At 40.4% G+C, this 18,145-nt stretch overlaps 1 protein-coding gene across 1 annotated transcript in view; it reads right to left on the bottom strand.

Annotated features, from left to right (window-relative positions):
• Positions 1-17,913, bottom strand: part of RHOBTB3 (Rho related BTB domain containing 3) — a 46,007-nt gene extending 28,094 nt beyond the window's left edge. Inside the window, exons 1-5 of the mRNA XM_032476269.1 lie at positions 17,364-17,913; positions 16,954-17,179; positions 12,255-12,441; positions 4,635-4,789; positions 1,511-1,622 (exon numbers count right to left, since the gene is read on the bottom strand). Of these exons, the coding sequence (XP_032332160.1) occupies positions 1,511-1,622; positions 4,635-4,789; positions 12,255-12,441; positions 16,954-17,179; positions 17,364-17,365 (682 nt within the window). The 5' untranslated portion in view covers positions 17,366-17,913. The remainder of the gene's footprint in view (positions 1-1,510; positions 1,623-4,634; positions 4,790-12,254; positions 12,442-16,953; positions 17,180-17,363) is intronic.
• Between the last annotated feature and the right edge of the window lie 232 nt (positions 17,914-18,145).

Here is an 18,145-nt window from a genome sequence, read left to right as displayed (position 1 = left end):
CCAGTGTGGATCCAGACTGGGTTATGTTCAGTGTGACCCCGCAGGTTCTCCCAGCAGGAGGGTACGAGAGACAGCCTAGTGAACTCCAAGACTGCACGGCTAACAAGGTGCTCCTGAGGGCCCTGCCCACTATCTCACCTAGTCCCCCAGTGAAGACCCACAGGAGAAATTCATTTTAGTGCTAGGTAACATCAGATGCTTTGCTTTCTCTGAGGAACTGGTACTTTCTCTTCTTGATTAATAAGAACTAAGAAATGATCTGTCTACATTACTTATTTAGCTCTTCCCCATTCATCTTCTCATCCAGAAAGTACTTCAGACCCCAGTGTTTGCTACATAACCGACCACGTCTCCCTTTTCACTCTGCACACCACAAAGTTCAAAGCCAATTTTATGGTCTATCTATCTGCATTTTTTTTAAAACCTGGAATTGACTTCCCATACTAACTTATATTTTCCTGGTTGTTTATGTACATTCATTCATTCAACAAATATTTATCAAGTACCTTTTTAAAACAATATCCATAGTTAATTGATCTAGACAGAGTACTATTCTATTATTGCTATCATAAAATTATGCAATAAATTCTGATAATGAGTGATGTAATTTTATTTACTTTTAACTTTATTTTCTTCTACCCTTGTATTATAAACATTTTCAAACACTCAAAAAAGTTGACTGATAAATTGAGCACACATATATCCTGCCCTTAAATTCTACAATTATTATCATTTTGTTACTTTTTCACTTTAGATAGATTTTCTCACTCTCTCCGTGTGTCTCTGTGTCTGTCTGTCACTCACTGCTGTACCATTTAAAAATAATTTGTAATCATCAAGATACTTCAGTTCTAAATACTTTCACATTTACTTCCTGAGGATAAGGACATTCTTCTATTACCCACAATACCATTATACATAAGAAAATCAACAGAAATTCCAAGACATCATCTAATTTCCAGTCCATATTGAAATTTTACCTAACTGTCCCAAGAACATCTTTTAGATGTTTTTATTTTATTTTATTTTATTTTTTGGTGGTGGGAAGGTAACTAGGTTCATTTATTTATTCTTAGAGGAGGTACTGGGAATTGAGGTCAGGACCTCATGCGTGCTAAGCATGCGCTCTACCACTTGAGCTTCACCTCCTCCCCAAATTTTAGATGTTTTCATTGAACCAGCATCCAATCAAGGCTCACGCATTACATTTGGTTACTTCTCACTGGACTATAATCTAGAACAGCTCTCTACCACACACACTATTTTTAACAATCTATAGGCTCAAGTTGTTAGGACAATACTCCTCAAAGTGTGGTCCAAGTACCACCACTGCAGAATCATACGGGAAGCTTATTTAAAAATCAGATTCAGGCTCCATCCCATATTAACTGAATCAGAAGGCCACGTGAGTCCTGAACACACTCAAATTCGAGAACAATTGCTCTAAGACTTGTGAAATAATCTACAGTAAATACCAACTAAATGTCTAGACATTGGCTAATAAATGCACCTGGTTGTTCAAGCTGAGGTGGTCTAATTCCATGAAACGAGTTGCTCATTTTCCTTTTCTTCATTTTTTCACTTGTCTTCTGATTTAAGGCTTGAATCATAAAATACTCCAACTAAAACATGAATCAAATTTTAATTAAAGCTTCAACAAAATTATGTTTCTGACATGATTACTTGCACCCCCAACCACACTAGCCAAGTGTTTTTAATGTCAGTACCATCTACATGTATGCTTTAGCAAATGCTTTATCTAAAAAAAAAATCTATGAAGTAGAACAGATTGTGCCTTGTCTGAACAGAAATAGACTGTCATTCAAGAAGAAACTGCATTTTCTCTTGAATAATCAAGAAAGCCAAGCAGTACAACCATGTGACTGTCAATAACCATCTCATGGGCAACCACAGCAGTAAATACTAGAAAAATTCAGGGCAAAAACAGATCTGGTTCTGTCACAAATATTCATATCAGCTAGGGAAGTTCACATGTGCTCTACTTTTTTTCCTGAATAAATTACTTTGAAATACATCCTTCATTTTATAAATTACAAATCTTGACCACCTGTGCTTACACAGCTCTAGGCGTCTGCTTTCTATCATAAGGCCTGGGGCAAAAGTACAAATGGAGATCCACGTACCATACTCCTAAATATTTAAATGTTGTAAATCAATAAACTTATATAAAAGGTGCTCTATCCTCCTGCTTTGATAAGTATGTCATCATTAAAGCCTGGAAGACCAGGTTCAGATTTAAATTCTCAGACTCCAGAGTTCTGTGCAGCACAGGGAGAGCTGGCCCCTAACTCCAGGGACCCACTACCACCCCTCCTCTCCTCACCCCTGCTCCACCCCTCACCTCCTCACCTGAGGTCTGTGCTTACAGGTGGAGATCCACACCTATACAACCAAGCGCCATCCACTCCCCCCTCCCCCAGTCCTCATACGAAGTCACCCCTTGGCCACCTCTCAGGCCTAGGGGTGAACACACCAGCAGTGTGGTCCACCTTCTGGAGGATGGACCCAGGAAAGAGGCCTGCACAGGTCTGGGAAACAGACTCCCAGCCAGTGAACTCCTGGGTCAGAGAATTTCAGGGTCCTGGGTTTTGGAGCGTGGCCACAGCACTGCTCCATAGACCTCTCTGTTCTGTGTTGATGGACATATCCTATAACATATGTGCTAATCATCAGAGCAGCAGCCAGTAGTTCCGAGTAGTTACTGAGTACCTGAAATGTGGATAGCGCACCTGAGGAACTGAATTATTTTGTAATTCATTTAAATATAAATTAGTGTAGCCTATAAATTAGGCCAGTGGCTACCACACAGATGATGCCAATCAGGAAGGGAGCTACTAGCTGTGGGCACACCCCCGTGGCTCCATCAACCCAGGCCCGTGGGGAGGGTACAACTGGAGGAGAGCCAGGTGAGGCTCTCTGAAGCTACAGGGAACATGCCACCCTTGCCCAGGGCTGAGGGTAACATTGCACATCTCTCCCTCCTTGACTCTGAAACACAAGACAGAAAAATGCTCCTTTCCCTCTGATGTTACCATTCCATCCAAATCCTGGCAAAGGTCAAGATCTCAGTTGTACTTCACTATTCAAGAGTCTAAGAAGAGATTATTCTAATCTTATTTTCATATTCTCACTAAGTCTTGGGTTAAGGAGAAAAGAAACCATGTTTTTCTCCCGACTTTGACCACATTTTCAATTCTCATCAGGCCTCCAACACTAGGTGTTAGGGACAAAGAGAAATGATGAGAGAAAAGAAGAGAAAGAGAGAAGAGAAAGCAGGGGTTAGAAAATGGGAAGCGTGACCTTGAGAATTCCAGTTCAGGAAACTGAAGAGGGGGACCAGCAGAACCAAGGCCTCCAGGAGCTCCCTCTTCTCCCCTAAATGAAACCAAACTATCTTTCTCCTCCCCTAACTTCCTAGGAATTTCAGGGAAATGTAAGATTCATAGACCAAATTAAGACCTCTTTAAGCCACTACAATATAGTCAGCTTGAAAGAAAATCAGATTCCACTCCTCTCTACCTCTCTACCCACTGCTTATCACTATAAATAAGTAAGACAAAACGTTCTCACAGTCACTGATAACATCATTATTGTGAGTTTATGTTTCTTTATATTACTGAGTGAATAGTAGCCATTTATGTTTGATAGAAATCAGAATTATTTATATTGGGTTCTTATTTCACCCTTGCTTCTTATTTGGAGTTGAGTAATTCCAGAACAAATGAAATTTCTCTGGTCATTGTGGAAACCTCACTATTTTGAAGTGAATCTACATAATGAATATTCTGGGATGTTATATGGATAGAGTACTTGATGAGGAGCTGGGAACTGATGGAGAAGTCCAAAGCACTCCTGCTTAATGTAGGATTTCCTTTGGATTAAGCCTCTTACCAGTGCTTAGGAGATCTGTCCGTTGAAAGGAGTCACTTCTTAGAGGGTTGGAAACACAGTTCCAAAATCAGTTAGTACTTAAATGATACAACTCCACAGTATTCTCCAAGGACCGTGCAGTCCTAACACCATAGGGTAGGTGCTCTGGGTAAGATGAGCTTCACAACACCCGCAGGACCCACAGGAAGCCACTGCAACACAGCGACCAACCTTGGCTCCCCATCTTCCCAACAAGAAACACTGGGATGAGTAGTTCCTCTGAATATTTTTGAGCTACACCAAAATCAAAAGTATGCACATCTTGCTGAAGCACACATAGAGAAGAAAAATCATTCTTCTCAAGTAGTAGACAGAAATGAAGGAGAACCTTCAGGCCCTGCAGTTCAGGCTGCCAGGCTCATCAAGCTGCATGAAGGTTACTAAATCTTTTCACTAAAAGTGACTGAAAGTCAGTTATGAAACTGACATCACAGGTTTGTGTAAAGTGCCATCAAATAGAAAATTCCAAAATATCCTATTAGACAACAGAAAATGTTTCACTTGGAGAAAGAAATAGACGTAGAATTTCACTCTGACAAAACCCTTTTTCTACTTGCTTTCATTTCTCAAAGTTCAAACTAATCCTGCTTTTAAAAATTAAGTTCTAATTGAGGCTCTGGCAAATAGCTAAAGAGCCAACCTGACAAGTGACTTAAATTTATGTAACTGGAATTTCCACTTACCACTCCTCCAAAGTATTTTCCTATGTAGAAGTCATCAAGGCTGTGTAGTTCCAGATAGGTAGCTCCTAGCTCTTTAGCAAGCTGGATCCCTTCAGTCGTACTGACGCAGCTCCCTCTGTCCGAGGTACACAGTGGGCACGTACAAGGTAACTCTTCTGAGAACGTGAATACGAGTAACAAAGAGGTTTGAAATTAAACAGGAAAAAATGTACACAGACAATCTGAGCATTAAGCCACAAATTAAGAGCTCATACCAGGATCAGAGTCCAAGACCATTTAGTATATCCACTATCCAGTAGACTCTGAATAAAAAGTGTCAATGATGAGAGCAAGGCCCCTAAAGTAAACAAGCTTAAAATGTGAGAATGAACAGCACCTTGGAAAATAGGAGAATTTTTAAATAGGTGAATGAATATTACCAAGGCTATTATAATAATTACACCAATCAGCCAGTAATGTCAGGCCTCCTTCCTTTTATACAAACTTGACATCCTGAGTATCAGTACAAATTTAACAATTTGATTGCCCATAGAAACCATGGAAAAGAGGGTTGGCTTTTTTTTTTTCATAATGAACTTTAAATACATTCACCAAGTTTGAATAGATCTTATACTTTTATTTTAATAGAATCCTCAATTTGACCTCAATCTCCAAGGCTGCAAAATTGCCAATCTTTGTAAATATCATGTGAAGTATGTTTTTATTAATCCAGACATTTCAATTATTGAACTCTAAAGCACTCAACTGCAGAGACCAAATTCAATCACTTTTTATCTTTTCCTTCAAGATTAAAACATTAAAAACTGAAATAACAGAAAGTAATTACTGAACATGTGAGCTGTCCCAAGAGTCATCGCTGCACCACGTACAGACCTCTGGCTGGGAATGTGGTGGATGAACCTCATACGGACGCTCCTCAGGAAGACCACAAACGTATGCTCACTTCCATATTCTTCAGCCAGCCTTGTTTTGTTTCATGCTACACCATCAGGTATGTCATTGTTTAAAAGGCAGCCAAGGCAAAAGGGGATGAAACCATGTATAAAAAAGCATGTTGTTGCAGGTGGGCTTTCCTGGGAAGCAGACTCTGAAATGGAGACTGATGTGCTGGACGCTTACTGGGTGGTGATCTTGGGAATAACTTTTCTCAGGGGTGAGGGAGGCAGGACTGAGCAGAGGAAGAATTCCAACTTCAGTGTTACCGCGACAGAGACCTCAGCCATCTGTCAGGGCTCTTTACAGTGGTTCCCCACACAAAGCTGGGCCTTTGTATCCCTAAATGAGCCGTAATTAAAGGAGGGCTGCCCTCGTGAAGGGAGCAAAACCCTTGGCAAGAAGCTTCTATCAGCCTGGAAAGGGACTCAGCTGTGCACCGTAAGTAGCCAAAAAACCCGGTAACTGAGGGAGTAAATCCAGTGGCCCTGAAAGGGCGTTTGGGCTATACTGCCCATAGCATACACAACAAGTTTCCTGCCAATGACCTGCATGTAGATGGAGCACATGTATGTACACACGGCGTGTATACAAAGGCTATTCAGTGCACTGCATACAGCGTATTTAACATGCATGTGCGTGCACACACACATGACAGATAATTTAGCTTCGTGGGAAGACTTTTGAGCTCAGAAACCATGTATTCACATCCTCATTTTGCAGAAGAGGAAACTGAAGCTCAGGGAGGTTAAGTAACTCGTCTAATCTCCTTGTGTGTTAGAGCTGGAGGAACAATAATAAAACTGTTACTTGTTCCACCTGAGAAACAGACATCAAAAGATAAGATAAAAATTTAGTTTGAGCAAAGAATTATTGAGTCCAAAGATACAGTGATTTAAAAATGAAGCTTGGTTTCTCTAAATTATGCAATAAATTCTAATCAGAGTTCTTGCATTCACTTTTTCTAAGATCATTTCAGGTTTAGAGAAAATAAAGTTCTCATATACAATTTAGGCTATCTTGAAAAATAACACATCGGTATTTCACATTCTTTATGAAGCCTTGATAAACAGTGCCTTTGATTTTCTGAAGACAGAGGCCTTCTTATGTCTACAAAGCTCTCCTTATGTTGATGGAATGGGGTGGGTAGGCAGAACATCTTATTAAACTTTATTTCTGGACAAAAAGTCACTAGTGTTTTGAGCAAAAAATTCAGCAAGCAAAATGTAAAACAATTGCTAGGAAATAACCTTGATTTGAAGGAAAATCCAACTAATGTCAGGTTTAACCCAGCTGAGTGGGGGTTTTCCACTGTGTGTAGCCACAAGCATCTCACAAACCTAGAAAGTGCCCCTGCTTATATTCAATCATTATAACTTGTCTATGTCACAATACATTTCTTTTTGTTCACTTGGTACCAAAAGTAAAAATGCCTAGTCATTATGTGTTAGGCAGGAGAATCAAAACATTTATGGATCAAATAAACTTACATTGAGCATTTCATCAGGAGACCCCAAATAATTTTATATTGTGGTACCTTCTTCAGGACTCACTCCTATGAGCCCACCTCAGGGTCCTGGGACTCTGGGAATCAGTGTTACACTTCTAGTTAACACTGTAGTCTTTTTTTCTCTGTTATATATTTTCTTTTAAGGTATTATCACAAAATGTCTGTTTTTTTTTTTTTTTAAAGCAGACACAATGTAACTCTAGAATTCAAATGAATGGCATCTCTCTCAAAGCAGTGGCTTTGAGAACCTGCAGGGTGATTCTTACAATGTTGTCAGTGCTTAAAAGTCTTAGGAATCCTTTTAGGAATTCCAGCCTAGCAATGTAATAGGCTCTGTCAGAGCTTCAAAAAGAAAAGACAGGATGCCTGCTTTTAGGAGCTTAAGGCTATGAATACACCCTTGTCACATTTGGAGAAAATCTTCCACTTTAAAGATAGACTCAATATTTAGTAAAAGCCAAAAATGTATTCAGAGCCAAGTACGATGAAGACACACACAGCCAAGCTTGTCAAAACATGTATAACAAAGGAAAGAGATGAGACTGATTGTGTTTGCTTAACTCATTCTTAAAGGAGTTGGAGAGAGAAGTTAGCAGAACACCCAGCACGGGTCCGTGGGCTACAAGGGGTTGAAGGAGGGAGCAACAAGTGTCCTTGAGTTGAACAGCCAGATTTAGCTCTGCAATTACTTTGTAATCACATCTTACATGGTAAATTACTTTCATCCTGTTAGTGAAAGTGATTTTTTCACTTACATATATCATTCATAAAACCATTCATTCACTCACTGAACAAATGTTTTTTGAGCACCTACCTACCACACTTCAAATAGTAGGGATGTAAAGATACACAGATAAATGAAACTCACAGTGAACTGAGCCAAGACAGACATGGCTGCAAACAACTATAATATATGAACTAAAATAAAGGTGTACAAAATCACCATGGAAACACAGGAGAAATTAACTCTGCCTGGGGGATAATAGAAGGCTTCACAGAAGAGCAAATGATTTAAAGAGTAAGGATGAATTTGCTATGCAGAAACAATAGGGGTTATGCAGCGCGGACTCCAGTCAGAGGATGTAGCACATGCAGAGGCCTGAATGTGAGAAAAAGGGGAACACATCGCTTCCACTTTCAAGAGGGCAAGCTAAGACCACACTGCAATCTCCTCTCCCTGCCAAATCACAAAAATCATGAAAGAAAGATGGGGATAGGGAAGAGGTGGCAGGGAGAAAGGAAGGAAGAAAGAGAGCAATGAGGGGATGGAAGAGGAGGGAGGAGGAAGAGAGATGTACGCACATGGCAATGGTCAAAAATTAGCGAAGAGACTCTCGCCAGCCAGAAACTAGGACTGCTTGAGAGGCTGCAGGCAGTGAGCACAGGACCAGAGAGGGACACTGAGCTCAGAGGACAGGTGGGACCTCAGGCACAGCAGCAGCATCTGAGGGCTCACTGCTTAAGGATGGTGGGAGCAAGGAGAGCCCAAGGGCAACTGAGAGGAGTTTAGCTGGAGGACCCCAGGGGCAGCCGCGAGGCCCGCAGATCCTGGGGAGGGCCAAGCCTAAGATGAGTCTGGGACATCTGCGCCAGAAAATAAGGAAGGACTCAAAAATTAATTGGAGAGAGCATGGAGAGACTCCCTTCAGGCAAATTCCGGGTAAATGGAGCATCAGAAAGAATAATGAGAAGAACAGATGATAAAATAGTGAATTTAGAAAACAAACCCATGAATCATAACAACTCTTAAAGACAGATGTGGGAGCAAAGGGAAAGTTCTATTTACAGGAGAATACCAAATAATAAGCATAGAAGGAATGGTAGGAAATCACTATTCTGCAACCACAGTTATCACAACTAAAGGAATCATGCAAAATAATGGGCTTAGATTCTTTAAAAATGTCAATGTCATGAAAGACAACCCCCTTCCCCTGTCAAAAAAAGGCTGGGGAATTGGGAACCATTCTGGATTAAAAGAGACTAGATAGACATGACAACTAAATGCAATGCATTGTCCTTAATTTCATTGGATTAAAAAAAAAAACAGCTTTGGAACAAGTGGGAAAATGTGAATATGGGTATATTTTAAATAATAGCATAATAGGTAATATTACATATTTTGAGTGATGATTGCATTATGGTTAATAGGAGAATGGCTCTGTTCTTAAAGACATGCCTAATTAATCAGGACTGAACAAATCCCATAATGTTTACAATTTACTCTCAAATGGTTCAGACAAAAAAATGTGTGTGTATGTGTGTGTGTGTTTGTAATATCTGGGGTTCACTGTCCTATTCTTGTCAAGTTTCTTAGGTTTGTAATTTTGCAAATAAATGTTAGGGAAAGAAGAAGAAAGCGTCTAAGGAATTTAAAGAATGAATATCATGATCTGATTTATATTCTAGGATGATTATTCTGAGAGGATTTATTTCAGAAAGAGGCCAAGCAGGAACGGAAGACCAGAGGCCAATTTACCAAGAAGCCTAAGTTTCAAGGCCCTTTCTTGTGGGTCCTTTCCAAAGCCTTGGGAGAAACCAGGGCATGAAATTCTTTCACATGACATGAGCTTCTGTAAAATTTGCAAAATAAGATATTCTTAGTACATTTGGTTAAGACTACTGTCTCTTTCCACTCCAAATCACTTCACCTCGCACAAGGCAGCTCTGAAGGAGCCATGGACATTTTTGGGATCCTGCTAAGGGGAATTTAAATTTAGGTTTAGTGAGCTATTATGTGTGGTTTGTAGTAACTTCCTTGTAAGTGTTTGTGAGCTGTCTTGGTGCACGAATGGCCTTCAGGAATGTTTCTTTCACCCACTGTGCAGACTAATTTGGCATCATGACACAATGATGCTGCCCTGAAAGATGAACACAACACAGACCATAGGGCCCAGCACCACAGAGATGTGGAGAGTGGGGAAATACACTGGAAGAAAAACTAATTACCATTCTCTTCTCTCTATAGAAAAATATCAAAAAGTGGTTATCATATGAAGAACTGATCAAACACTATGCAGCCCAAAAAAATCTAAGAAAAATTAAATACGTGTCAGGTTTTTAAATATTAGAAACTTAAAAAAAATGTTTGTGGTATTTGACAGCTTTTTTTAGAGTTGTAATTTAATGTGCTTTCTTTTCTCATTCTGAATAAATGTTCATTTGTATACATATACGGGCCTGTAATTTTGTAGTTTTTTTTTTTCCCATACAAAGAGCCTCTGAAATTGTGTAAGTTTCAGATCCTACAAAAGCTGGAACTGCCCTTTTAGACCAAAAAGATGGTCACTATGACAGATAATTAAATGACTAGGATCTGAAATACAGTGAAGACGAGGAAAAAGCAATGAGTTTGAGGTTTATTTAAAATATAAAATCAAAAGAGCTTCTTAGTCAACTGAATATGAAGAATGGGAGGGAAAGCTGTGTTAGATGGTTGTAGTTTAGGTGAATAGGTAGGTCTGGCATCACTCACAAGACAGGGAGCTCAGTAAAAAGAGGGAGCTGTCTGTGGAGATTTGGGCCAGGAGAGAGGCTGAAGCCAGAAAAACAGTCTGGGTAATCAACAGTGTCTATACAGGGGAAGCTGGGGCAACAGATTAGCAGGTTCATGGTCAGAGTAAATAGCAAGAGGTGAAGCCAAAGAATGGGACCCTGGACAACAACTGCAGGATGTACTGATTTGGTATATGTGTGTAGGGGGGGTTGGGAGGGTCAGAAAAGGCAGAGAGAACAACCAGGAAAGAAAGGGCAGCTTTATTAAGTGGAGGGACAGGTGTGTTTGAATAATTTCAGAGGAAGAATTGGTACTAAAATGTAAGTTAAATGTACATTAAATGTGACAATAAGCATGTAACTGGCAGCCCCGAGTGAAAACAAACCAGTGTAACTGTGAAAGTCAAAGTCAGACTGGAGTAGACTGAAAAATGAATGGGAAGTCAGGAAGTGGACTCAGGAAGTGTGGATGACTCATTCAAGAACCATGACCGGCAATAAGAAGAAAGTTAGGGAAATGGAGGGCATGTGGGGGTCAAAGAAGGGTCAAGCTTGCTTCATTCATATCTACTAACGCTAAACACATACCTACCCTATGACCCAACTATCCTACTCTTAGGAAACAACCTAAGCATTACCAAAAGGAGAATGGAGATATAAATCACAGCATATTCATAAAATGGAATAATACACAGCAATACAAGGAAGAAATTACAGTTCTGCATGGATGAATCTTAAAAGTATTATGCTAACTGTAATTAGTCAGGCACAAGGCACTACACACTGTATGAAGTTCAAGAATAGGTAAAACTAATCTGTTGTTAGAAGTCAGAATAACTATCTCTGGGGAGGGGGAAGAGGCATGAGTGGGGCAGCTGTTCTATATCTTGATCGGTGTGATGGTTGCATAGATGTATACATACGTAAAAATGCATTTAACTGTGCTCTAAAACTTGTGATGTCTATGTCCTTTATTTTGCTGTACTTCAATAAGGAGGGAAAAAATGAAGAAAAACAAAACTTTAAAAACAGCTGTACTGAGGAAATAACCACTGAGAACTATAAAACGCCACCAAATCGAAGTGAGTTCTGAGTTGGCCCTGAGCTATTTGACAAGAGTATGCACAGCAGCAACCACTGAAACTGACCAAACCAAGTTAATCCACCAGCTACAGAGTGAACAACCCTCTCTCTTAGGTGGTGTGGTCAGTGTATTCAGCTCACTCACCGCTACCTACCTAAAAACCCTGCTCCAGTCCCACATTCACATGTGGACAATCCATTACCCTTCCCAACTGGATAGATGTTTACATTGTCAAAAAGTGTTTTCCAGGGCTCCGTGTTAGCCTAATATCTCTCCCATATAAAACAACAACAATAACAAACAACAATAAAAAACCCCCAAAACCCCACAATTACTGACTTCTTTCACTTTAGTAGAAGAGCAGTTTAAAAGACAAACTTGTACCCATCAGAATCACAGCAGTAGCTTGTGATAGTTTCCTTTGATGTCTCATTATCATACCCAGTGATGAAGAGACAACAGCTGGCATTTGAACCCACAGTCATTTTGCTTTCCAAAAAAAAAAAAAAAAAAAAACTTGTATTAATCATTAATAAACTTAATTCTGTTTAAAATTAATATGGTATCTGTATTCTCACATAAAAGAAAATTAAATACTTACCATTTTGTCTGGTACCGACTGCAGCAATGATTACTGGAACTGAATTTAATGCTCTTTTTATCACAGGAATATAATTATCCTTCACTTCATGGAATGAAAACTTGTCATTTACGTTATATTTGATCACAATGATGTCGGCACCCCCAATCAGATTTCGAGAGGTATACCAATCACTGTCAAAAATGTCCTAAACCAAAATGAAAAGAACACTCTTTAGTCTACTTATCTTCAAATCAACCATGAAATAAGCTGTAACATATTAGTTTTAATTTTTTGCCAAACTTTAATATTTGGAACTCATTAAAAAATTTTAAAAAATATGAAATTTAAAACATTTGAAATCTATCAACTCTTTTAAATATTTTGAAATTTGTTAATTAGCCCAGCCCACAACGTAGTGGTAAAACAGAATCCAGAGAATTCCTGAGAATCTGATGAAATAGACAACCTCTTTCAACACTTGTACTTAAAAATAAGCACTTTGTTTCAATATCATGCCACAGCTTTATCACCTAATAATCTCAAGAATGTAGCACTATGCAATAGATGTAAGAGCGTCAGTGTAAGGACGCTTCAGAGGATTTTCTGTGACCCAGTTAGATAATGCAGGATTGTTCAGGGTTTTGAATTGTAATACACTGTGAATTCTGTGGAGTTCCATATGTTTTACTCATATTCTCAAAACTCATACACGTTTTTTAAACTTTGTCCATTCTTTGCACAGTATTGTATACATACCCTGTGCATGTAAGGGGAACAAGGTATGGGAGGGGGAACGTCTCCATAAAAAGATAAGCGTGTATTATTAGGTGTTAACATGGTAAGGAATATATTTACAATTCGTGTATTTCGTTGACATTATTTAAAAATTCAGGATAAAGCTTTCCAGTTTTGAAATTTTTATTCTTGGACTACAGTTAATAATACTTATATTTAGAATTAAGGCCAGAAGTAATTTTTATGGACCTACTTCTTGAAACTTAGTGCTTTTATATTTTAGAAATAATTTTTCAAAGTTATTGTATGAAAAGTGGTATAGGACAAGTGTCTTTATGTATCTTAATACCATTGCTAAATATATATAAGTGGCTCTCTTCTCACATTTTGGTTAACTATTAATCATTATCTGTCCTTTGATGTGGACTTTGGTATGTATTCCTTGTATGTAATAAAGCTAGATTAAGAAAATAGACAGCTAGATATAGCTAACAGGTCCAAAAACTGTTGGGCTGTGAATGTCTGCACTTTGAAATGTGACTCCAAAACAGGGTTTGAATCAATCAACTGTGACAGAGCTTCTATCCTATGTTAGAAAATTCTGGAAAAGTGTCACAGCAATGCCCTTTTGCAGAGACCTTCTTGTCACCAGTACATTCCCAAGCCCCAGCAAAGCCTCTAATAATTCCCTACATCCTCCCCACCTGCCCATTTCCTACAAGTACACTCTGAGTAGCAAGCATTGCAGAATTTTTAGATATGAATACCTTGCTGAAAGTGGGATGGTTAGAGCCTTTTTAAAGAAAGATTTAACCACACACACAAAAAAAAAACCCCAAAACAAAACAAAAAGGCAAATTATGAGGATATAAACAGTGAAGGGAAAGGCTTGAACTTAGTGGAGGATGTAAGAGGGAGGAGAAGTGAAATGGGGCACAGATCAAGAAAATGTGAGAGCTTCCCAGCAGAGCTCTACACTAACTTCCAAATCCCAAACCACAAAAACTATTCCATTCCAATTGTATCTGTTATAGTAGTCAAGCTGAAAGTATACAAGTATAACAGGGCATATAAGTATAACAAAGAAAGAGGACAAAGTCAGATGGATGGAATGAGTAAATTAAACATAAGTGGGACCAATATCAAGCAGCCATTTAACTCTGAGAGAACAAAACAAAAGTAACTGCTCTTTGCATTCCAAATTGTCCAAAATCCGAGTTACTGGAGAGGTGGTGAAGGAAAAAGGGGACATTTAAAGGAAAACATCATGAGGAAATGGGTTTGGCATCATTAACCCTGTGGTATTGAGGATATGAAGACTATAAATAAATTTATTTTTAATACAAACCAGAGCTTCAAACCCTGCACACACAAAAAAAGTGTGCATGTATTACCTCATTGCTTTTTATGGAATAATTCTGGTAAACAGGAAAAGGTCTAGAAATGGAATAAAACAAGAAAGACATACTAAATAATGAGCTACATGTAATGAATCTGAAGCACATTTATTTAAAAAGTGCCAAGTTTTATGACAAAGGTCCAGAGTAGGGCTATGGATCCACAGAAGAAAACTAGGACAGAAGCGCAACGATCTCATTCCCACTCCAAGGAAACACCACCACTCTTCTTCTCACACTAAGTCAAAGAGAAATGCTCCACTGGTTTCTAGAAATATGAAGGAAATCAAATTCTCCCACCCCTTGTAAATCAGTTCCAGGATTTCCTCTAGGAGGTTATGCAACACAAGGCTTGGAGCCACATTTGGGGAATGGAACTTTTTTTGAAAAAATAATCTGAATTTTTACAGCAAAACAATAATTTTATTCTACTTGATTGTGGAGCTGCAATACAGCATCTATTAAGTACTAACACTGCTGCCCCAATGTACTTTATTTGTGTGAAAATCTTGAATGATGTGTAGGAAAACTTTACTTCTGCTTAGTTTAGGTGATACATGGCTATACAAAAGTTGTGATAAACACTTCATTATCACTGCAGCTACCACTCATTGAGCGGCTACCACATGCCAGTGTGGTTGCTAAGAACTTGACATGCACTATCTCACTTACTTGTCAGCACAGCTCTAGGAGGCGGGGGTTATTACGTTTATTTTACACACAAGGAAAATAAGGCTAAGAGAGGACGAGTGACTTTATCTAGGAACACAGCCAATAAGCTGCAGTGTGACGATCTGAAATCAGGTCCTTTTGATATCAAAACCTGTACTCTATCTCTTCTGCTATATTTAATATTCTGATTCAGTACATGTCAAATATCAACTTTCTTATCTCTGCTGGGCTTTTACTCACCACCAAGAGAAGAAAACACCTTATAAAGAGTAGCTCTACTATGTCAGAAGACCATTGTAACCTAGAAAACTGTGCTTGGTTACAAACTCAATGCCTTAAACAGGGAGAGGGTCTAACCAAACAAAAGGTGATTATTATAAAACATAATAAATTAGTATTTATTACTGATCAATAAATTTTAAAAAATCAGACTATGGAGGCTTATTTTAATCCATTTGAAAGATTTCATTTACTACAATCCATGGAATTACAAGAATTACTTTTTGCTAAATTAACAACATAAACAGCAAAAACAGGAAAGGTTATCCTAACCCCCTAATTCAGCTTATTTTGTTTTTCCTACATTTATTTACTCTGTTCACTCAACATTTGTTCAGCTGAGTGTAGAACCAGTAAGTTTTTAGACTGTAAGATCTTTCACAATTAAGTGACCAAAGTAAAAGTGTTTCTTTTGCTCTCATGAACTCAACAGTAAGTTTTACAATGATGATCCTTATGATCAGTATCATCACTTTTACAATTTGGAGTTTAATAGCATCCCTGTTATTGAAAAAGACCTTTTCATTTATTTCAGCCTATCAATATACATTTACTTCAGCTGAAAATTTATTTGGGCATATGATCTTTTCTTTCCATAATACAGAAATCTGCATAAGAAATGTTTCTATGTACATTCTACATATTTCTTTAGAAAGATGTATTAGCTCCCTAAAGCCACTCATTCAGTTTTTTAAATTGCAGTTTAAATGTAAATCTCACATAATGATAATTTGCATTCTCTTTTTCGGACATTAAACTTTCTTGTTATAAAATATAATCTTTAGTTGCAATATAACTTCAATACCAGCAAAAAACCAGAAACTTTGGAATAACATTATGTGAAAACATTCAAAATATGATGCTATTGTGTACTGAAAACATTTATGTATTTTCTCCTTTTATCACTCAAGAATTAGATTAGGATTTGTCAACTTCATTACAATTTTTTTAATTATCACAAGTTTAAAGCTTTTTAAAATCCCAGAACAGTATTAGTAATATTTCTGATTTATGAGTCATTAAAAACAAATGGCTAAATATATTAAGAGTATCTGCATTATTAAAACTAAAAGCACTAATTAAAATTTTCAACGGTGGATAGTGCTATAAATGAGTCGTTTAAAATTAATTCTCAGTCTCTCCCTGTCTTTTCTCCTCCTTTCCAGGGGTCCTATTTCTGAGCTGTCTCAGTGAAATGCATTTTTGCTGTGCTGAGCTTTCAGAGAGCTTTATTTTTAGAACACTAGTATTACTATATCACCCACAGGGTAGGCATGAAAGATATTGCTCTCTGCTGGTGAAACTCAGTGACCCTGTCCCTTAGGGTTGGCACATTTAACTGTCAGTTGTCTACCAAGGGACAACCCACGGTCGTGAAGTGTATGCGTAAGTGCTTCACGTTCCCACTGGGGCTTCTTGCCTTCTAAGAGCCTTCTAAGAGCGTTCTTTGACTAGGCTGGCTCCTGCCCAATGAAACGAAGGACCAAAGATTTCTCCCAAAATGTTTAAAAGCTCTACCCAGGTGACCGGACGGTCCATATTCGTGAAAGGGGAAAAGGAGGGAGGAGAAAAAGAAGGAAATAAAGAAAGAAAAGCTCCGTCGGCCTCTGCACAGAGCAGCTGTGGCCCCTTACCCAGACAGGACAGTCGTGGACCACTAGCTTGACATTCCCAAATGCGCTGGCCTGATACTCGGTGAACACCGGACGCGCGACCGTGCTGGTCGCGTTCAGCAACAAGCTGCTTTCGTCTCCTGAGACCAGCGGGCTTCTCCCCAGGTAAGTGCGGATGAGCCCCGACGGCCGATTGTCCTGGTGAAACGCGTCCCCCTCGTTCCCCAGCGCCACGATGTGAATGGACCTACGCGACAGAGACGAGGGCGAGGGGGAGAAGAGGCGCGTGGTCAGCGCGAGGATCACTTTCAGCAGAACAGGAAGTGCGGGGGGGTGGGCAGCGCGCGGCGAGGATGGCACGAGCCCCTCGCCCTGGGGCGCACCGCACGCGCTGAGGTAGAGACAATGGCAGGACCGCGATGCGTACGTACATGATCTCAAATCCAAGGGCAGGGCGGCGACTCGGAGAAAAGAGGCTCCTCACGGCCTCTTGCGGCCCGTCGGCGGCGTATTTGCCCGCAATCAGTTCATCCCCGGCCGCGTCCCCCTAGCGCGCCTCCACAGCTGCGCGGCCGACGCAGCGCGGGCCGGCGCGAGCCAGCGAGCGAGCGAGCCAGGGGGGCCGGGGGCGTGCGAGTCCGGCCGTGTGCGCGCTGCCAGCCAGTCAGGAAGTGCCCGGAAACATCCCCCGCCGCTGAGAGTCGCCGGGCGCCGCAGCCCCGCTCCGCCGCGCTCCCCCGGCCCGGCAGCTGTCGCCTCCTGCTGCTGCTGCTGCTGCTGCTGCTGCTCCTGCTGCTCCTGCTGCTCCTGCTGCTCCTGCTGCTCCTCCTCCTTCTGGCCCAGAAGGGGTGAGGAGAAAAGCCGGGCCTCCGCCCCCTCGGCGGGCTGGGCAGGCGGGAGCAGCACGTGCCGGCCTTGGGGGTCGGGCGGACGTGGGGGCCGCGCTCCCCGCTGAGGCCCCGGAGCCCGGGCTGCGGCCGCCGGATACAAAGGAGCGGCCCACACGGGGCGCCGCGGAATATAAATTAATAAATACAGCGCCCCAGTCTGGGAGCTCCCGATCGCCAATCCGCCTGCAGCAAGTTTGTTCAACTCGAAAGGCTGTAACCAGAGCCAGGAAAGGGGGGTGGGGGTGGGGCGGTGAGGCCCCTGCTCCCTAAAGACTGGAAGAAAAGAGGTGAGGGAAGCTGGAGACTCCAGCCCGCTGGTCGCT

The sequence above is a fragment of the Camelus ferus genome, chromosome 3 (assembly GCF_009834535.1).
Source record: "Camelus ferus isolate YT-003-E chromosome 3, BCGSAC_Cfer_1.0, whole genome shotgun sequence".
Lineage (NCBI taxonomy): Eukaryota > Metazoa > Chordata > Mammalia > Artiodactyla > Camelidae > Camelus > Camelus ferus.
The sequence above is the reverse complement of the archived record's forward strand: the minus strand, read 5'-3'. Positions and strand labels throughout refer to the sequence as shown.